The sequence below is a fragment of the Xiphias gladius genome, chromosome 19 (genome assembly GCF_016859285.1).
Source record: "Xiphias gladius isolate SHS-SW01 ecotype Sanya breed wild chromosome 19, ASM1685928v1, whole genome shotgun sequence".
NCBI classification, from domain to species: domain Eukaryota; kingdom Metazoa; phylum Chordata; class Actinopteri; order Istiophoriformes; family Xiphiidae; genus Xiphias; species Xiphias gladius.
The window spans coordinates 2,209,397-2,231,811 of record NC_053418.1 but is presented as its reverse complement, the minus strand read 5'-3'; the positions used below and the strand labels follow the sequence as shown (position 1 = coordinate 2,231,811).

The following is a 22,415-nucleotide window of genomic DNA, read 5'->3' as shown; positions in this document are numbered from 1 at the left end:
GACAAAGTGTTGCTGGGGTTTAAGCCCCTTAAGACAGCTTTTCTTTCTCTCTGCATTTGCAAGTACGTGATATTGTGCAAAAAAACCAAAACCCTACTTCAGCCAAATTTCAACTTAGAATTCCAATGGCGACCCAACGTCACAAGGAAAAGAAACAGATCTTAGTGTCTTTAGAAACTTCTCAAACTGCTCCTGCAGCATAGTCGTCTTCTTCTCTTGTGTTTGATATGTTCCAAATGATCAGGTTTCCCCACAAAACACTGCTAATGTTTTGTTGCAAAATGGTGCGGAAGCAAGATATGAGTATCTGGAAGATTCTGAGAATACAGATGGAGCTTTCTATGCACGTCTTGATACGTTTCACCGTGGAAATAGGAAAAAATAGAAAATCTTCTGTGAATCCAAGCTGACTAGAGCTGTCAGCCCTGGGCGGCCGTGGCTCACGAGGTAGAGCGGGTCGTTCGCTAGCCGGAAGGACGGTGGTTCGATCCCCCGGCTCCTCCAATGCGTGTTTCAAAGTTCCCTTGGGCATGGTACTGAAACCCGAGCCCCTGGTGGCTGTGTGTGTGCGTGGGAGAGAGAATGTGTGTGTGAATGGATAAATGTGGCATGTAGACCACTTGCAGACTAGAAAAAGTGCTGTATATAGTCCATTTACCATATCCTCCATAAAGGAGGAGAGTCACCTTACAAGCCTACAGGCTGAGTTTGATACTCGAGAAGCAAACACTGAGCAGAAGCTTTAGGGATGTTTAGATTGTACCATCAGGGGGAAGTCTGATCGGTCCCAGACTCATTCTGCAGCAGGACAACAGGCCTCCTCACTTTACTTTAAGTGCCTAAAACTTTTGCACAGCACTGTAGTTTTTTGGCTGAGTCCTTCTCTTTTCAGGAGTCGTCAACTCCAACTCCAGCAATTGCTTGTGCCTCCTCGGCAGAAATGTTTCTATAACTAAGACTCTGTTAAGTGACAGTGACAAAAGGAAAAGAAGAAGAGAGAGTGACACGCAGACAGGGAAACTAAGTGGAGAAAAAAGGAGAACAGGAAGTGAAAGACAAAACAGAAAGAGACAGGGATCCGAGCGTCTCACCTGTTTCCAAGCCTGATGCCGCTGAGCGCGGTGGTTCCATCTCGGCTTACGAACAGACGGAGGTTGCTGTCTGAAAGGCAGAAAGAGAGAGAGAGTTGGCAGCCACCGACAGAAACCAGAAAGCATCAACACACACGCGGACGATAAAAGGGGACAAAACACTGAGCCGGGAACCCGAAGGGGAGCTCAGTCCAAAGATGGCGAAGTAGTTGCAGACGCCGTGTTCGCCACTTTTAGACACGAACAATATGCTGTCAAATCAACTGTAAAACCTTCACATGAAGAGATTCATTATAAACAAATGAGACCATGTTGAGGAGCGATTGCCTCCATCTCACACCAATGATGTCATGGCTCCTAGTGTTTATAAAAGTTAAGACTTCAATTCCCGTCAACCACTCTAACGACATCTTCCTCTGCCAGAAACCTTTTCATTTTCATCGAGTTCAAGTCTTTTCGGCTTTGGACCCTTCGCTTCTTTGCTGGGTTGCCGGTCGGTCTCACGTCGCTTTGAGGAGGCAAATCGCTCTGCGTCTCACAGCAAATCCTGCAGAAAATCCCGCCCCGAGGACCCAGGGTCTGAACGTCTCTATTCCTGTCCTGTTTACCTCTATGTGACCAACTGAGCGCAAAACTGTGAACGTCGTCTGAAAGTGTCTGCAGCTATCGGCATATTTAAAAGATACTGTGTCTCCTCCTGCACCATCACGGCCGGCTATTCACCCCGTCTCTGAGCCAGGCCTTTCAGCACGACTACAAACACTTGATTTCCAACACTGCCGGACAACATGTCAAACAAACTACTTCTGATCAAGCAGAACCTGATCCTTAGCCAGGGAGCCCTACTAGGAAAACAACAGAGCCAAAGTTTTTTATATCTCTGGCCGCACAAGAACCCTATTTCTGTTATAAGATGACACCAAAGTCCAAGGTAATACTGAGCTACTGACGTTATTATTGTTTATAAACCACCTCTTAAAGGTGCAGTCTGCAACTTTCCACACATTTAAACAACAGCAAAGACGACATCTAGAAGACTTCTAGTCTGGCCGCTGTGAAATTGTTCCACCTTGTTGTTTTCATAGACTAACCACGTAACACCAACACAGATTTATTATTTACTGAACTGATGAAGGTGTGCGTCTTCGCCGATTCCCTCTGGTCCAACCGACAAAACATTACAGATTTTAGCTGTGAGGTTCACAAGGCCTTTGTTTAAAAGAATCCGCTTGTTTTCCTCCTTGCATATTGTGATTTATGATCTAACTGAAGACTTCAAACCTTGGCCCTGTTTCACAGTCAGTCTGTTTAGTGTGGATGAGTTTCAAAAGGCTTGGGACAAAGTCCACTCTCTTCAGCGGTATTCGTGCCTGGTTTCCTTTTTTTAAAGCTGTAAAGCCATCACTACTTAGATTGTACTCTTCACGCTGCTTTAAGTCCTGTTATGGACCTTTTTGTAACTCACAAGAAGCACAGACAAAGAAGGTTCTCACTGAGATGCACCAGTGGTGGCAGATCACCACGTAATCTACACGCCATCATTCTGCAATCGCTCTTCACTCCGGCTTTACCTTCAGTGTTGTTGATATCTGCAAAGTTTTGGCTTTGGACAATTTTCTCCACAATGTCGTCGGCATCCATGCGGGTGTCATTTACCCAGGAGCGGTGACTCTCCACTGAGTCCTGCTTCCTCCTGAAATAGAATGAACAGAATAAGAAAGACAAAAGTAGCCAGAACAGGACTGAACTACAATGTTACGCATTTCTTGTTCAATGTTGTGTTTTTGTCTTAAGCTAAAGCAAGATGCATGTACATCCTCACGATCCCATGACAGGGGGCACTGATGAAAGACCGCTCTCTGTGTCTGTACCTGGGGAGCCTGTTAGGGGGTAAGACAGGCCGTGGGGGTCGAGGGGGTCTTTCTGGACGTCCGGCGTCCTTGTCGCCCTCTGTGGGTGCGTCAGCATTGAAGGCCAGGCCCCCAGAGGCGCTGCTTCCTGTCGAGGTGTTCCTGCGATGCGTGAGGTCCGACAGGCTAGAGGAGCAGGAGTGCTCAGTGCTGTAGCCTGCAGGACAGCAGGGACACAAGAAGGCATCAGAGGCTCACCAAAACTGTACAGCTGAAGACTGTAAAAACGTAGCCTGGTCTGATGAATCTGGATTTCTGCTGAGGCAGCAGATGGCAGGGTCAGGATTCAGCCTCAACAGCATGAATCCATGGACCCGACCTGCCTTATGTCCACAGTCCAGGCTGGTGGTTGTGGTGATGGCGCAGGGAATGTTTTCTTGGTTCACTTCGGGCCCCTTAATACCAATGAGTCATGGTCTGAATGCCTCAGCCTCTCTGAGTATTGGTGCTGAACATGTGCTTCCCTTTATGGCCACAATTGACCAATCTTCTAATGGTTACTTCCAGCATGATAATGCACCAGGTCACAAAGCAAACGTCGTCTCAAACTGGTTTCATGAACATGACAATCATCTCAGTGAACTTCAGTTCCCACACACACACACACACACACACACACACACACACACACACACGTTAAGTTAGAGGTGGCTCATGGTTGCCTTCTTAACTTTACTGGCGCTGTGGCACGCAGCCACCAACCCACACTTGGCTGGCTTATGCCATTGTTTTTGCAAAAGCTCCATTTACACTGTGCAAACTGAAACACTAATACTGTGTTTTCAAGATTTACACAGTCTGGAGGCCATTTTGGAAAAGCTCAGGTCTGGGGGGGAGAAAAAAAAAAGCTGTTTTAGTCTGGACAAAGGGCTGAAATGGAGAGAAAATTATATGTCTGCGAATTTAACTGGCTTAGTGTGGACATGCTCTTAGTTTAATGGCTCCCGTAGTTCATTTTCGTGAAAGGAACTGATGTGTAACTAAATTCTTAGTAAGGTTCCTAGACAGGAGCATGTGATTTCCTTCTAATTATAGGGAACATTGATTTTATTCAGCTGGCACACTTTCAATGAACTAAGTTCAATTACCTGCTACCGTAACCCAGAGAGTCTTTCGGTCAGTGTATAGTCGGTCAACATGCAAAAATGTCAAATGCATCTATACAAGACAATCCAGTTAACAATACAAGTCAACGGAACAGATGAATGTATACAATAAACAATAAACAGAGTAAAGTTTCTGATGAAACGTCCAATAACAACCACATTAATATCTTCTATTGGAATTTAGCACTTGGTTCAAGGAAATGTCTCTAGAATTAGGATTAGGAAATTACAGGACCCATAAAATAAAGCATTTAATTCCCTTTTCTTGGAAAGACTTTTCTGGAATGTTAGAGAACACCGTAAGGAAGGCTGGATGAAACAACCGCTGGTGAACGTTGTACCTGAGATTTTGCTCTGCTGGCTGGCGTAGCTGGAGTTACGAGAGTGACCGGACTGGAAGACTTCTGCAGGACCAGACTGGTTCTGGTTCACTTCTGAGTCATCGATTAGACCTGAAGGCAACACGAGAGAACATGGCTGTAACCACCTCCTGTTTATTTATTTTGAGTGAAAATATTTTTCCCACTTCTTCAACAAGGACAAACATCAAGCAGCCTCTGTTTACTTTCACAGCAGAGATGCAGAACTCAGTGATGGCCGCCATGTCTGTCTGACAGGAGCTGTAATTTACAACCATATACTGCTGTTACTTATAGTCAATGAGTTGGCAGGTTTTCACTCCAGCCAGTCGGTCAGAGCTACCACTTCTGGAAACTGACTTTTCTTTGGAACGAAACCTCGAATGCTCCTGGACAGTCGTGGCTTGTGGCAGAGAATTTCCACTTTTTCGTCACGTGGGAAAGTTGTTTTGGACGGATTCCTGAACCAGATGCTCTGGTGCTGTGAACAACCTCAGCCTTTCAAGTTATTTTCCAAGTCGAAACAAAAACAGGTTTCATTTTTCGTTTTAATTCAAACTGAACAAATCCTAAACATTGTCAGCTAGTTTTCCATGTGTGGAACATTTTTTTTTGAGAACCTCTCCCAGGAAGGTTTGGCTCAGTTATGCAACACATCTGTCTGAGCGAGAGGGGGTCAAGGCAGATCTAAAAGCCTGGAGTCCAGTATCAAGACCACTTTATCTCCTTTTAATCTCAAGTCCTTTTTTCATTTTTCCCTGGGATTTATTTTTCATATCAGTTCTAAAAACAGGTAAACTGATTTAAAAAGCTTTAGTTGGATGCTGAAGAGTTTAGTTGTTTTGGCATTTGAAGGGCTCTTTATTAGTCTGGAAGAATAACATTATTTGAATCCTAACTCTGTCTCAAATCCCTTTGGGCCTCAAATTTTACTGTATCTGGAAATAGGTTTGGGATTCAATACCATTGTATTGATTCTAAATCCAGAAGCAAATCCAATCCAAATCCTTTTGAGTCTCTCGTCAAATCAATTCTGGCTGAGCAGACACTCAAAAATTAACATTCAAATACTCAGTACAAGTGTACACAGTATATTACGTATTTACATATCTACTCTTTGCATTACATACATTACTCTTTCTTAAGAAAGAAAAAGAGGGGGAAAATAATGAGATTTAATTAAGAGATCGGTTGTAAAGTTAAATGTGCAACTGAAAAATGAAGGTTGAAATGTTCAACCCAAAAACCACCGGTTTCTAGACACAAAAGACACAAATTAACCGACAGTGAAACAAAGACCAAAAAAGGCTTTATGTTTTGGAAATGACTGATGTGTTTGGTCAGTGAGCATCTTCTGTTTTTCTTTTCTTCCTCGCCAAAAACCTGAAATAAGTCTTGCATATCTTGATGGCCCCGAAAGCGTCAAAGCACACCCTTTTTTGGGGGTTCCTTCATTTCAACTCGACATTCCCTTCACATTTCCCTCCCGGTCATGTATGCTTCCTGGCAGCGGCTCCGCGCACCCCCCAGTTTGGGATCCACTGACTTAGGGAAAGGTATTTTGTCGGCTTGGAACCGGCTCCAAAATGTAACCTGCAACAAACCCAACTAAAACAGTACTTTCCTGGTCTTGACTAAATTAAAAAAAATTTCTGCCAAGACACGAGTTCTACCTGAGCTGATGATGGAGGGTCGAGGCTTGGCGGTTCGACCCAAAGAAACCCCTCCAACCGGAGGCTCAGCCGTTCCCTCCCCCTTGCAGTCCAGCTGCAGGGTGTGTTCTCGTCCTGGGATGGAGATGGACTTTGCTGTGCTGGGAGGCCTGCAGGAAAAAAAAAAAAAAAAAACAAAACACAACTTATCAGTCTGGAACAGATTAAATCAGCACAGGGCTACAGGTCTGCTTAGCTTGGCACACTGAGATAAGATAAATTGTATTTACCGCAAGGAAACTGAGTCACTGTGGCAACAAAGGACAGAGCAGCACAAAGATTGTATGTTCTTAACAAATCTGGTTAAAAGGTTGTACAAAAAATACCAAGACACCAATAAATACCTGCACCTCTAACTGTGACGCCCAACTTGGGACAAACATAATTTTTTTTTAAAAATCCGGGACACACAAAAGGGATGTATAATTGTCCAAAAGTTTCGTCAAAGAAATAAAAAGATCGACATTTGTTGTTCATTTGACAATATGGTGTATCAGCCCCTTATGTCAACCTTATGTGAACGAGTACAATTCTTAAAATTGGAGGTCAAATTTAGTCGTTCTACCAGGAATCATTTAATCATCACGAGAACTATCCAGGAAAATGTGCATTAATGTAATTAGCTTTACAGAATGGAATTCTAGTCATAATGCCTCCTGACTGTTTTACAGACATACAGGCTATCTGCAGTTTAACAAGCCGGACATTTATTCTTTAATCTAGATCACCAGTTCCAAACACATGATTTTTTTTTTTTTTTTTTGGAATTGTTTTAGTAAAGTGTTTAAATTTGATAATGGTAAAAAAGGGACAGAGAGATAAAATATCAAAAATCAAAAAGGAGAAAACACAGACCGCAAAAGTGACAAAAGAAACAATGGAGTTTAAAAAGGTAAGACAGGAAAAAAAACAAAAAAAACAATGATAACAGTATCAAAAACCATCTAGGATTTTAGAAATCACTGCGACATACAGACAGACCGTCCTAAATCTAAATTCGAACTACTCACGTCTTAAAACATGGATCTCCAGACAGGAGGGTCATCCCGATGATCACCTTTAAGAAACAAAACACAGAAATAAACACATTTGTTCTTCCTCTCATTTGAAAGATATCTCTGAGTCTTCCACATCTCAAAGTCAAATACAGGCAACAGCTCAGGTGCTGAAAAGAGACAGAAATGTCTGACGGCCAATCAAGGGTTAATTCAAATTAACTTATCAAATCTATCTCTGATTGGACACAATCAAAATGTTGAAATGCTTTTCCATAGTTGTGAAATCGCTGTTTTTTGTTTTTTTTTTAATTTTGCTGTACAGCATCACATTCCTTCCCTTTCCTGTTTCCTTCCTGTACACCTGACTGCATCCCTGTGCAGCCTTTTAATCAGCGTACTGTGTTATCAAATCACTATTTCTGTCTTTATCACACAGGAATCGCCAGACCCTGACACAAAAATTAATCAGCACCCATCCCAGCTCGGTTTATTTAAAAACCAAACTGAAAAAGAAAGGATCAAAGTGTAAAGCTGCAAAAACTAAAAGAGAGTAGCTCAAACTCAGAAAATCACTGACAGTGAACACATTTCAACCTAACAATCTGCTGGCGGACTGAGCAATAATAAAACTAACTGGAAAGGGTTGGAATAAATTCCCAGTAAGCTCGCTGACGCATACGGCAAGAAGTCTTCCACAGGAAAGACACGACGGGGACTCTCTCGGCTCATTAAAGCAAAGAGCAGTTTGTGCTGATGCTCTCTGGGTGGCGCTGCAGGGTTCCCGAACCCCTCAGTGAATAAACCAGAACCTCCTCCACCCACAGAGACATTAAACAGATTCAGCTGCATGTGAAATTAGCAGCTTACTGTTCAGCACTGATGATAAATGGAGATTTTTGAATATCGATGAATCTACAAAGTAACTATACTTACAGCTCAATCGATTAGTGGAGTAATTGATAAGTTGATCGAAAGAATATTATACTGATTAACAGTTTCTGTCATTTTCTCTAAGCAAAAATACAAAATATTATCTGCTTCCAGCTTCTCCAGTGGCAGGATTTGATGCTTTTGTCTCTCATATATGATAGTCAACTGAATATCTGCTGGTACTGGACCGTTGACTGGACAAAGCAATACGTCTGTGGGGTTCTATGACATTTATCACAATTTGTCAACAAGTTATGTATCAAACAATGAATTGAGAAAATAAACTGCAGATCACTCAATAATGAAAACAATCATTAGCTGCAACTGTATTTACACTTGCAGTTTCTTTGTAATCTGCTTTCATATTAAACTGTGCTTTGACAACTCAAGTTTTCGTTATAGGATAACGAAGTTAAAATGAACTAAATTAATCACCATGACTTGGTGCTGGACTGTGTTCAACGTAGCTGTTTAACACACGGGCTATAAAGTATTTCAGAGCTGTGGCTGCTCCTCCTGGGTTTAACATGACCAGAGATACAGACATAGAAAAGGTAAAACATCCACTCCTCTTGGAAGCCTATGGAACAAGGGATGTAACTAATGATTGTTTTCATTATAGATTCATCTGCTGAATATTTTCTTGGTTAATCAATTACTCCATAAAATGGTGAAAGAATTTCATCACGTTAAGTTTACAATCACTTAAGACAAAGAAAAGCAGCAAAGACCTCACAACTGAGAGCTCAAAAGAGGGACCGACAAATCACAAACCGATTGATCAGCTCTAGATGGATCTAAAGTACTGAAATATATTTTCATTTCGACTGAAAAAACCAAGCGCTTAAACAAAGCGTCCCTTTGTCCTCCACATGACAAAGGGACAACTGATCTTCATCCTTTCCGCTCTGCCCGCTGCTGACTTAAGTTGTGTGAGTGGAAGCAATCAATGAAAAACTCAAGTGCCAAAGGTCAAAGTCTCAGAGTTAATGATCAAGTTTGCCTCAGGCAAAGGAACCGATAAAATTCACGACACCGTAAAAGTTTTGTTTGTACCATAAGACTTTTAAAATAAAAAAATTCTCAAGTGAAGCTCCCTTTTCCCTTGATGACAACATAATATCCACAACAGTTCATTTCGTCTTCCTTTCTGCTTTTTCAGCTCAATTTGCATATTTTTCCGTGTTTTTTTTTTTTTTTTTGGTCACTTGATACCCATCTCCTTGCCTTCAGTATGGAGTTGTCCTGCCGTGTGTTCTTGGTGTCGTATCCCTCCAGCAGACAGCAGCGCACAGTGGAGCCAGAACCAGCAAACTCCGCCATGTTGAGGTCTGTGAAGCCCAGCTGAGGGGTGAAGATGAGAAGGACGTTTGAGCAGAGGTTATTCTAGACTCACTGATGGTGGGCTACACTGGCCTTTATTTCTGGCACGTGTTTAGAAGAGGACTGCTTTTCTGCAACACCCACCAATTAGCACAGCAAGCTACTTTATATGATAAATGTCACAGGCTTTTGAAGTTTTAGTGTATGACAGAGTGCAAAAACCACACGTCAGTCTTAACAGACATCCAGCCAGACGTAGAGTGAAACCTGTACTTTTAAAAAGGGCTGTACTGTGGGCAAAAAGCTTTTGGCGGGTAGGTTTTTTTATAATTACACTTTACATTCTAAACTGAGCTACACTGAGTGAGCAGGTGTACAGTTTGAAAGGCCACATTTTTGTGGGTAGACATCTTTTGGTGGTGTGGGTGATCCAACTTGTTAAAGTCTCCTTGACCTCAGTTAATTAAAATATGGAAAGGAAGGCCAGAGCAAGACTGCTGTCGGCCTCCCGTTTGGGGACGGCTTCTCAGATTCTGGGGCGCACCTAACAGGTGAGACTGGATTTTTCACACCCAATAAGTCGTGTGATTGGGTGACTCTGTGCACAAATGAAGGAACCCAAGAAGCATTGAGGACGCCTTTGAGATCTCATCAGTCAGACCACATTCGGAGACGGTCTGGGCCGCATGTAAACGTCCTTCACTGCACAGTATTTTAATTCTCACACAACGAACTCTAATCAGACGACCATCTCGGTAACATGAACACTTGCTAGTTGTTTATACGGGAATCTGTCCCATTTCTACCATCCATCCCGTGTGACATGAATGTGGCACAAGGGAGGCCTTTTTGTCCCCTTTTTACCTAAAACAACAAACAATCACGCGTTCCATGTCCTTGTCTTTCCCTGTCTAAAATATGACCTTATGAGTTTAATGAGAAGGGACCGTTATTCTTGGTGCCTATAAAAGTTCTAACGGTCCGAGTATGTGATACTTGCTGCATGTTTAGAAACCCCCGACCTACTGAGTGAAGGTCGGGGGTTTCTACACAGCCCCAGATAACACTGATAGGTAGGCCGTCTACATGACTTTTATCTCTCAAACAAACCTCAAAGCTTCTTGCCATGTGGAAACGGCTTTCGTCTGAACCGCATTTGTGATGTTATTTCAAATTGCCTCCGCAGCTCACCCAAGGGAAAGGATCCCATTCTTCATTCTCCAGGTTTCCCTTTCTTTAGGGACCTTCTGTTTTCATAGGTGTGTATTTAAGGAAGCCAACTTCTAAGGAGGGAAGCAAGGTAAATTTAGCTGAAGGAAATCTAAATGGAGAAAAGGCGAAAACAGAGGAAGCAGTTCCTGTTGGGAGGCAACGTCCACGGAGCAACTTAAGTTAATCTTCACGAGGGGTTTGACCTTGGATTTTCATTCACGAGACATGACTCATCTGTCAGGAGCTGTTACAATTACGGTAAGAGGTGTTGGCAGGATGTTTTGCAGATTCCGGACAAATGTGAACGTGAGGCGGACAGGTTTTTTATTTATGTTTGTGCCCGGCCGGTGGCATGCTCGTCCAAGTGCTGTGAGAAATGCCAACATTTACACGATATGGCCTTAAGGCTTACAGAGACTGACACAAGCTCATCTGTAACTGTTTGTGCGCCTTTTTGAAACGTGAGAGCTGAGGCGAACCGAGAGGGAGACACAAGCTCTTACCTTCGTATATGCTTTTCCTCCTTTGAGTTCCTGCAGGGAAAACAGGAAAACAGTAATGAAGCTAGCGATTCAGCTGATCCAACTTCATATTAGAGAGGTCTCCGATTACAGGGCTCCAATGACAGAGCTGAAATTAGAGGCCGAGACCGCACTCAGGGTGCCTGCGTTGTTCAAGCCGAGCATGGCAATAAGGCAGAGTTCACATGGGAAATTTAGCATCGAGTCTGCACTGAAATATTGTGGATGCATTTTTTTTGTAAATGAAGTTTGTTAGTGGATACACATGGTTAAAAAGGAATTTTCAGATGTCTAGCCTACATATAGCTATGGTTTAAACATAATTTTAAATGACTATATTTCAATGTGAAGTAGGTCCTGTCTACATAGTTAAATATAGCATTTTAAACAATGGTTATATGTAAATTACCACTGTTATCTTGTAGACATCCAAAATATTACAGTTGCAACTATTAGTCTATTTTAAAAATCAAATCATAGTAACTTTTTTAAAGAAAAATAACAAATATTTGATGATTCCAGGTTCTCAAATGTAAGAATTTGCTGCTTTTCTTGGTCTTAGATAATAGTACATTGAATATTTTTGGGCTTTGGACTGTTAGTCAGAAAAAACAAGACTATGAAATTGTGATTGGCATTTTTCTGTTTTATACACCAAATGATTAATCTGTTAATTGAGAAAATAATCAGCGTATTGATCAGTGATGAAAATAATCATTAGTTGCAGCCCCGTAAAGTTTTCAAAAAGCCTTTAAAGAGCACAGCAGAACGCTTCTTTGCCAAAGCCACACTGTCTCCCTGAAAATACGGTGTAATGTGGTTTCATCAATAAGAGATATGACGCTGCCGTTTATAACCTAGACATTCTGACATCTCTCGACCTGGAAATCACTTTGGTCGATTCAGACCTTATTATTATATTATTGCAATGAAAAATTACTGGATGGCAGTTATGCATTACAACCATATATTAGGATGGCTCCAAAAGTAGTCAACAAGTCAACAGTTTAACCACTGTTCTGGATCAGGGCTTTTAAAGCACAGCCAACCATCGCCGTATTGCTGATTCCTGCCACTTTACCTCTAATTAACTGACTGATGTAACCAAACCATTGGTTAACCTAACTACAATCCTTGGTGTCCTACTATGAGAAAATAACGGACTTGGATAAAAACTACCCTTCACAACAGCAAATGACGCCAGAATGCAAGTGAAGTAAGTCTATGACCACATAACTGAATGTTCTTATTCAACAGAAGTGTAGTTTTTCTATTTGTTTGGTTTAAATCCCATTCTTTTAAGACATTGTATTGATCTAGTCCATCTCCGGACTTGAGGAGGACACTTTTAAGGGTCATACCTTCCGGACTGACACCCTGCACACAGATGGATCCAGGACTCCGGTGTGGGGGTTGGCACTCATTTTCGACACAAATGTAAACCTCTTCCTCCAGCGAACACAGTTTTCTTGAACCTCCTCTCTGTAAGAAGAAGAGAAGAAAAGAAAAAAAAGGAAAAAAAAAAAAAAGGAGGAGGAACACATAAGCCTCTCTGATGAACATGAAGCACTCTCATGCTTCCAATTAATTATTCCCTACGAAATGCCTTTCCATTTCTGCCTAATCATAATTTGAGTAAGACATTCAAACATAGTATGTAAAATATTATATATGTTTTTTTATATTCTATATATATATATATATATATATATATATATATATATAAAACCAACCCTAAAGTGTGTATTTATACATAGACCAGGACTCAACAAGGACCCCCCCCCCCAAAACTTTTCCTGACATGTAGGTCAAACCCAAACATTCTCAAGGCTTGACAACTTCTAATTTTGATTCACTTCACTTAAGAACAACACATTTTTTCCAGTTATGTCATCCCTGTCTCACAGCCTCATGATCAGTGTGTCCACTGAGGATCACATTTATTAGAGAAACACTGAGAAAACATGTTGTGAGCAAGTTTTTCCAAAACTAACTGGATTATGGAGCTGATTCCCATGCCTTCTGACTCTGATTACAGTGTTTCATTTCGTTCTTTCAACAATTTAGAAGGTAGATGCAGCATCAGAGCCGCTCAGTCACTGAAGTGACCAGCCGTCACGTTTGGAACAACATTATCGACGTGTAAACTGGTGTGTCTGTCAGGATTTTCCCCTCCTGCTTTACTGACAAGAAAACATCTCAAGGAAACAAGTTTACAATAGTTTTCAGGCTTCAGTTTGCTTTGTCAGAAATGTCAGTGGAAAGCATGTTGGTGTCCGTACATCCTGGTGAACGGGTGGGAACACAGCAGTAAGTGTGAAAGCAGACTGGGTCACTGATCTGTTTGTTCCGGAAAACAATAGCTGATGTGAATGGCAGTTCAACAAATTCCCAAGGAATGCCATAGAAACACTGCAGCGGCAAGAGAAGGGAGAAAGTAGATTTGTGTTGCCAAAACAAGATTCCCACCAAGAGCTGATTTTCTGCAGCCCTACATGTCATCTGTAAAATTAGGCAACACTTGTTTACAGCTAAAACTATTGGTCAATTACTCAATTTAATGAAAGTGGATTGACAGACAAATAATCATTAACTGCTTTGATAACCAATAAATCATTTGAGGTCATTTTCCAAACAAAAAGTCAAACATTCCCTCGTTCCCCCTTCCCGAACGTGAAGATTTGATGTTTGCTCTTTTTGGGGCAAAATGTGTATTTTGGGAGACTTTTTCATTAATCTCTCAAACATCCAAAGCCAATTATCAGAGCTTAAACTCGGAGTAATATGGCCTCCCTGAGTCACTACAGAACAAAACGAGCTCTGAATAACACCTGCAATCTTCAAACCTCGTTAACAAATTAAAGTCTTGTTTTTAAAGTGGTCTATAAAGTATTCCCTTGTGTTTATTCTACTAGAAGACAATACACTAGACTACAATTGGTTGGGCTATTTCAGTCTGGACCACAGTGGTGGACACTGCCACCCACCGAGCCACACTGCTGGCATGGCTAAAAGCAAGTTTTTCACTGTGAGTAGAACTAAACCTACTGCGTTATTTGTAGTTAATTATAAATATATCTGGTGCTAAAAAGCGGACATCAAAAAAAAACAGTTAGGACGTTTGAAGTTGAACTCCAAATTGATACATACCAATTATAGTTGGGAAAAAAGTCACAAGAAAACCGTTTCGTGCAGGTTAGTCTTCATTATTTCTAAGATATTAGAATCTACACTGTTCTGTAAATGACCATCATTCAGTTAAATACCATTCTGTTAAATAAGCCCCATAATTTGTGTGAATGTTCTATCAACAACACCGGTGAAAGAGAGAAAAAGTCGTGTTTTCCTCCTCCTAAATGGCAAACAGCTCGCTTTGGAAACTTTCACTGGATTCGGTCCGACGTCATGCTGAGGAGAAGTACATCAACCGAACGGCCAAATGTTTCTAGAGTCACTTAAACTGCATGACGCCTCTTTAATTGCACCACTTGTAAATCGCAGGCACAGCTATCGAGAGAGAAATTGTAGTACCGACGAGTTGTTTCTATTGTAGCTACCTGAGAACAATCAAGTACCTGTACAGTTCTGCAACTCCCTGACCATCTAACAAAGTAACCTCTGAACTTGCACAAACTTAATATTCATCTAACGAAGCAGAAAGTCAAAACTACTTTTAATTCACAAACACTGATCGTTAACTCACCATAATTATTCCTCCAAATATTAAATCAAATGAAACGGGCTTACCCGGTTTGTTTGGAAAATGAATTAATAATATTGAGTACATGCCATAACAATCTGAAACGACACAATACAAGGGAGAGGGAAGGTATCCCCTCAGCTTCCTGAGACAAGTCTTAGCTAAAAACCCTATAGTCAACAACATTAAAGAAACATGCAGTGAATAAACTAAAGAAAGAGTAAATAAAAAGGGAATAAATAGTTATATATATATATATATACACATTTGTAAAAGATGAATGAGTCATACTATGTGATGTTTTTTCAACCGGATTTTGAAGAATTGTCATGAAGCTGGTGACTTAAAAGCTGCTCCAGTAAACAATAAATGCAGTGTACAGCGCTTCATCAAACAGATTATGTTTAGCTGCTATCTCTACATCAACAGTCATCGCCATCGGTAAATCAGGAAGGAAGGGAAGGTTTTCCATCCCAGAAGCAGATCAGAGGACCAAATGTACAATCTGAGCGTCCGCTCCGTGATTAATGAAGACATTAATATCTTAAATTCCAGTCTAAAGCTAATCCTGATGGTGGGGCAGGACAAAAGGTCACGGAGTGGTGAAAGTCCGAAGGCGGCCATCCTCGGGGGATCACAAATGTGCTCAGCAAATTGAATGCCCTAACCGTGCATCATATTTTGTGCACGTTTTGTAAGAACAAATGGAAACTGTAGCCCAGTGGTGCACAGCAAAACTGCACGGCACTCTGGCCTAAAGTTGTTGCAAAATCTAGCTATGGAGAAAAGGTGCTGGTAAGATCAACCATCATCAAAACGACTGAGGGAGCTGCCCTCGTGTCCTGCTGCCGGGAGGGAAAAATTAAATTTGCAAAACCCAGCTACAATCATCGCATTATTAGTCAATTTGAATCTACAGTGTTATTTCAATCTTACGCCCGTAGCTGCTACAGCGTACGGGGCGGTTTTAAGGGTTATCGTGTGAGACAGAAGGTGCAGCGCACGCACGCACGCACACACACACACACACACACACACACACACACACACACACACACACACACACACACACACACACAGTCTATAGTACAAATTAGCAGCAGCTGCTCCTCACACCCCCCCCATCTAATTCACCATTATTCACCGTCACTCCACAATGTGTTGTGTGATTCTTACCACTTTATTTCCTTCCTTCTCTCTCATCCTTCAAACACTTTAAATCCTTTTTCACAGCTTTCAAAACACGTCAAAGCCGAACTACTTCCACTTTTGCTTTGCTTTGGTTGTACAATGACCTGATGAGCGGCCTCATTAAAATGTAGGTGTTTTTCTATTAAAATCCTTTAGATTTATGAGTTTGAATAATGCTTTTCAAATGAAGTTTTATTGCTTTTCTCCATTTAATATCCTTATAAATTGAATATTTAGGGTTTTTTTCACTGTTGGTTCTGGAAAAGTTAGCAATTTAAAAAGCCCTTTTTGGCTGTTAGGACTTATAGTCTTGCATCGTGTGATTGACTTTGGGGCAGCTGTGGCTCCGCTGGTAGAGCGGGTTGTCCACTGATTCCATGGGTTGCAGTTCAATCCTCTTCCTGTCCGTGCGCTGAAGTGTCCTTGGGCAAGACACTGAACTATTAAGTTGCCTCACTTGTAAGTCGCTTTTGATAAAAGCATCTGCAAATGAGTAACTGTAATGTAATTTTTGCATTTCCAGACTAAATGACTAAACAAATAATTGAAAAAACTGATGATATATCAATCCCTGATGCAATCAGCTGTTAGTTGCAACCCTAGTCCTTCTAACCTGACATGGCTTTGTTATTTTTTTCCTTTATTTAAAACTAGAATGTCTACCAATATTAATCCATCCAAATGAAACAAATGAAAGGTCCGGGCTTGCTTAGCCAGAAATCACGACTGGGGATTCCAAACAAAATTAAAAGAACCAAAAACAAAAGCCACAAATCATGTTGTAAATCTTCTTTAACCCTAAATCAAGATCCCAGTCCTAAACAAACACTTTAAAGAAGTGAAAAGAGGTGAAAATGTCCTCGATTTTACCTCACCCTTCTATCTCTGGAAACAAGTGAGGTTCTTACAAGAGTAGAGACACAAAAGCACACGCACACGCACACGCACACGCACACACACACACACACACACACACACACACACACACACACACACACACTCAGCTCTTATCAGAAACCCCTTGCTATTGGTTCTCCAGTGTGCAATGGGGAGCATTCCAAAACCACATTCCTCAGTCCAGATGGCTTTGTTCAGGCTCCATGGAAACCTCACACTCCTCAAATCCACTGACGCTCTGCCAGCAGCTCTGAGAAGGAGGAGACGCTCGCACCACCACTCTCTCTTTCAGCCCCAGACGTTTTTATGAGCCCTCCGCCGTTTGGTTTTAATCTCACCTGCAACCTTTTCACCTCCTCCGTTCACTCTTTTTATTCTCACAGGGTTTTCCTTTTTGTGCGGGAGGAGGCTGGGGTGTAACATTTAACAGAAATCCTCCAGTACAGCTTTTAACTGACTGCTTTCTGGCTCTGTTTACACTGAAGCTCATTATCCAAACTCCGACTTTTCGCCACACACGTGATTCCGGTCTCAGCTGTTCCGTGAAACTGTCACACTGTTTAAAGTCGAATCTGAACCAGATAAATATCTGACACTAAATCCGATCCCGAGGCACGAAGCCTGCATACGACTTGTACGTGAGCCCTGAATTGTGAGGTTACACCCAACGTCACAGAAGAATTATTTCTCTTTTAACACAACACCGATCTGAAATGAAAAAGAACAGGTATTAAAGGCTGCATATTTAAGAAGTGAAGCCATTGCTTATGCTGTAATCTAGAAACTTGCTTGTTCTCAAACCAAAAGTCTTATTCCGCTAAGGAAGTGACACTGAGTACATCCATTAAATAATGTGGGGCTGAACCAATTAGTCGACAGGAAAATAATCAGCTGTTCGACTCTTGTGATAATCAGCTCATTGTTACAGTCATGTACGTTACAGTCAGCCTTTCAAATGTGAGGATTTACTGACTTTTTGTGTAAAACATCATTGTAGATTAAATATCTTGGACAGAAAACGACACATTTGAGGATTTCACCTTGGCCTCCTTGGAAAGTTGCAAAGGGCATTTTTCACTATTTTTTTTTACATTCAACGGAATAACAAAAAAATATTCTATAATGACAATAACTGTTGGTTTGCAGCAACCACTGTGGATGTAAGATCAATTAGTTACAGCCGAGTGGGAATGCGTGACTGAGGCTGCGGTCACACTACAAACGCCATCGGTCCTTCCACGTAAAAGAGGTGGATGTTTTGTACGTCTTCTGAGAATTTTTCAATCTGTAAAGGCTTCACAAAGACACCTGACTCATCCAAAAGAAAAGGTGGATAGCAGCACTTCAGCCCTGTGCTGTAAACGCAGGCCACGGTGACAGTAGACAGCACTGGGGCTGCTCTCACTCCAGCTGAACAGAGCTCACATAAACAGAGGGCTGAAGCCCGGCATGATAACGCCTGCAAAGAAAAACTAACACAAAGACCATCATTGTGGGTGTCCTTTTCCTTGCTTTTGTCCTGCGGGCAATCCAACCGAATTAGTGCTGTTTCAAACAGAAAACTGCCGTGGCCCACAACCAAACATAATTTCCGACAGCTGAAAATAAAGGAAGACCTGATGTTTCCTGCATCCTGAAGATGGAAGTTCAGCAGCTCAGGAAAGCAGCGCTACTTCAACAATGCTAGCATTATCTACATTTAATCCATTGTCGCTACTGTTAAATGTTCACTTAAAAGAACATCTGCAGAGACACCGTAATGTGTTGAAAAACAATCCCCAAAAGAAAGGGCATCCAAAAATTAACTCAGTCTCAGAACCTCAAACCACAACCGAGAAAAAAAAAAAAAAAAAAAAGATCATAAAACAACAGAGAGAAGAGCTAGAATCTGCAGACAGGCCGATTTTCCCGCCAGCCTGAAGAGTAATCTAATCCATTTACATTTACTAGTGTTCAGAGAGAGAAAAAAGTAGGACAGGCTCAAATTCCATCATTAACAATTACACGCAAATTAAAGTAAAGAGGGCAAGAATCAAAGGCAGCCAACAAGTGATGGAACAAAATATTCCTGTGACTATATCCTACCCAGGATAGGTTAGGAAGTGGTAGAAAGGCAAATGAGAGCCGGGGAACTGAACAGAAAACCTCAGAGAAGAAAACACCGGAGCAAGCAGCGGAGGAACAAATGAGAGACGAGGTTTTAATTGGGAACAGGAAGAAATGATATGAAGTACTTCTTCAGCTTGTTTTTTTTTTTGTGGAGATACAAGCAGGAAACATGGGAAGAGACAGAGGGGTATGACATGCAACAACGGTACCCAGCTGGCATTGAAACATGGAGGTTTTATGGCATGCAAGGTAACCGCAAGGCCACCACCAGTGCTCCAAGATTTGACAGACAACAAGACTAGGTCAAACCCTAGTATGTGGCTGGACCACCCTTCATCTGTTTGCTTCTTTCCTACTCTCTGCGCTCACATATACCATAATTTAGTACACCCGGATTCCCACTAGAGCTGTTCTCGTTTACACGTTTTTGTTTTCCCGTTGTCGAACAGCGGAACAACAGTTAAACGGCGCCTGAAACGCGGCAGATTAGGACGACATGTTAACCAGCAGTCACTTCCAAGCTGCTGCTGCTGCTCTGCCCTGCTGAAATCCTGATTTTAAAACCACGACGTTGTCTGACAAAAATCAGCAGACACATCAGTTAAAGACAACGGCTGCGCTGTATTTCGGCTATATTTACTTGTAAAAATGCTCATTCAGAGAGAAAGTTAGACGCTCGTTCACTTCTGTGTCAGCTCGGGGGAGTTCTGCCTGCGGAGGGTAAAGCTCCACCTCACAAGCGCGGGGTCACGCTGGCGACTCTCATCACATTGTTGTCGACTCTGTAAATCTTTGTTGTTGTAAACTATCTCGCCACAGCATTGTTGAAACATGTTTTAGAGACTTCCCTGGTTAAAAATTATATTAAAAAATATATAATATATATAAATTTTATTTATTTTTTTTTAAAGGAAAATAAGGTTCGACTGAAACAAGATGAACAATTCAAGACAAACAAAACAATTTGTTTGTTGAGTAGTTCTGTATTGGACCTTTGACAATTTACTTGCTCCATTTACAATATGTCTCTTCGTCCACGGGAAATGTTTTTCATTCTGAATCAGGCGGCAGACCCTGAGAAAGAGTTCTGAGGACTGCAGTGGTTTACGTGTACAACTACACTCACGCCGATCACCAATCAGCTGTTCCTGCCGCTTGGAAAACCTTACATAATTATATAAAGTAAATCTGTCATGCCGATCTTAATTTACAGGAACTGGAATCAGATTTCTTTTGACCTTCTCCCTGGTGCCAAAAATCTGCAATCTGGCAAGAGGAGAGGTTATCGAAGCTCCGCAAAGTAATCGGGCTGTTTCTGAGTCCATGTTACCTCTGAAGAGATCTTGGTTGGTTTGTTATGTGGGAAAACGGAACCTAAATGAAGCAAACACAACAAACGCAACAACAAAAGTACATTTCTCCAGTACGATTCAGACTAAAGAATACAAACTAAAGTTGTGATTGGATCCTAAAAGTCAGCTCAAAGACTGAAATGTAAACATTAAGTCGCCCCAGCGACCCAGTACGTGATGACTCAACATGTCAGCTTTGCAGGGGTATGGGATCCTTATCTCCCATCCTGGCTGCGTGGCTCCTGGGGGCCCCGGTTGCAGCAGAAACACAAACAGCAGCCGGGCCGGGCCGGGTCACATCGAGGACTCAGATAAACAGCCCGAGAGCAGAGTGCTGAGGAAGCAGAAAGATCCTGCTGAGGGGACGGTGACGTCAGGGCGGACCGGCAGGCAGCAGGTGGGGCGAGGAGTTAGAGAGGATGTTCCTGTACCCAAAAGCGCACAGGGTCAATCCTCGCTGTCAATACCGACCTTTAAAAAAAACCCACGTGTTCTGTAGAAGAGAACACGGATCCTGGCCCCTGCATTAATCAACATCACTGTAAATGTACCATAGTTACCCAGAAGGCTAATTTTCAACAGTTGTCCCGGGACCAGATGATAAATTAGCAATTAAAACGGCAATTAAACAAACAACAAGTGGGACTCTTCACCCTTCCGATCCCAAAGAGCGCATGTGATAAGAAATGGTGCATCAACATTAATTATTATCATTTATTCTCAGACAAGGACATTTAGTCTTAGTGACGGTTCTTTTGCATCATTTAACGTTACCAGCTCTGATACTGGGACGGCAACACGTGACCACGTGCCAGACTTAAAAGTTACAGCTACGCTAGCGAGATGTCAAAAGGGCCAAGCATCCGGAATCAGACTTTGGGACGATGACCCCCAAGAAGTCGAGTGCGTATCACAAATTTACGACGCGTTTGAAAAAAAATCCCCGGAAAACTGAGTAACAGCTTAGCCGTGTTGCAACTGCTAAAATTTCCTTTTTTCTATCATGGCCGATGTTACTGCGACCTGCGTGCTAACAAAGTATAACACGGAAGTCTGATCTTTGTCCTCGTCTCTCGCTCTCTCGAAGTGCTGCAGTCTACGTTATTCGTTTATGAGATACACGGCGACTCGCCTGAGCTCGGCCAGTTTTCAGCAGTTAGCTCCACATGTGTAAGCGCCGTTCAATTATGTCACGGGACGGCATTTTCTTCACCTTGTGCCGAATCAAAACATCAAGATAAGAAGGTCAATCTTGGAGAAGTAGGCTCTAACAATCAATTTCACAGGAAATCCCCTGAATGGAGGGAGTTTATTTTGATTACCTGGCCAGATACCAGAGGAATAATGTCCAAAACACACACACACCTCCCCTCACATCCCACCAAAACGCCAGCGGCTGGAAAAGTGAGATGAAAACAGGAAACAGCTGTTGGGAATCTGCTCGTCCCGGTCGATTTCTAACTCTCCCCACAAACTCGCTCCCTCTGTGGACTTCTTCCTTCCTTTTCATTCAGCTCTTCCCTTCACTCACACGCCAAATGTCCTACCTCACCTCCATCTGAAGAGTGTCGACCAGGTGAAAAAAGTGACACTTTCCCTCACAGGTGCACTCTCGAGCACAGAAGCACTGCAGACGCATTTTGTTGGTAAGGTCGTTTCATAAGTTGGTTGACAAAACCGTAAGACACAGGTGGTTCCAGGGATGGCTTCAATCATGGGGGGACATTTTGTCTTACTTTGTTCCTAAAGATCTTTCAAGCCCTTCTACAAAGCCAAATTCTCCATTTTTAATTGGCTGATTCTTAGCAGATCCAGTGGGGTGTTGGTACAGAGGAGCGGTAGGCCTTACTTGACTGACAGCCATGCTTTTTTTTTTTTCTTTGTGTAATTTGTTGTATTGCAACTTTGATCAATGATGAATCTTTTTTTTTTTTTTGTGCCGCCAACGTTCCAAAAACCAAAGATAGTTTAATTCTCAAAGATAAAACCATTAAAAGAAAGAAA

The 22,415-nt window shown here is 42.0% G+C and overlaps 1 protein-coding gene across 1 annotated transcript in view; it reads right to left on the bottom strand.

Annotated features, from left to right (window-relative positions):
- LOC120805180 (protein FAM102A-like) overlaps window positions 1-22,415 on the bottom strand; it is a 37,399-nt gene that overhangs the window by 4,850 nt on the left and 10,134 nt on the right. Inside the window, exons 3-11 of the mRNA XM_040155140.1 lie at window positions 12,524-12,644; window positions 11,145-11,174; window positions 9,334-9,450; window positions 7,189-7,235; window positions 6,140-6,288; window positions 4,449-4,559; window positions 2,963-3,158; window positions 2,663-2,784; window positions 1,092-1,161 (exon numbers count right to left, since the gene is read on the bottom strand). Of these exons, the coding sequence (XP_040011074.1) occupies window positions 1,092-1,161; window positions 2,663-2,784; window positions 2,963-3,158; window positions 4,449-4,559; window positions 6,140-6,288; window positions 7,189-7,235; window positions 9,334-9,450; window positions 11,145-11,174; window positions 12,524-12,644 (963 nt within the window). The remainder of the gene's footprint in view (window positions 1-1,091; window positions 1,162-2,662; window positions 2,785-2,962; window positions 3,159-4,448; window positions 4,560-6,139; window positions 6,289-7,188; window positions 7,236-9,333; window positions 9,451-11,144; window positions 11,175-12,523; window positions 12,645-22,415) is intronic.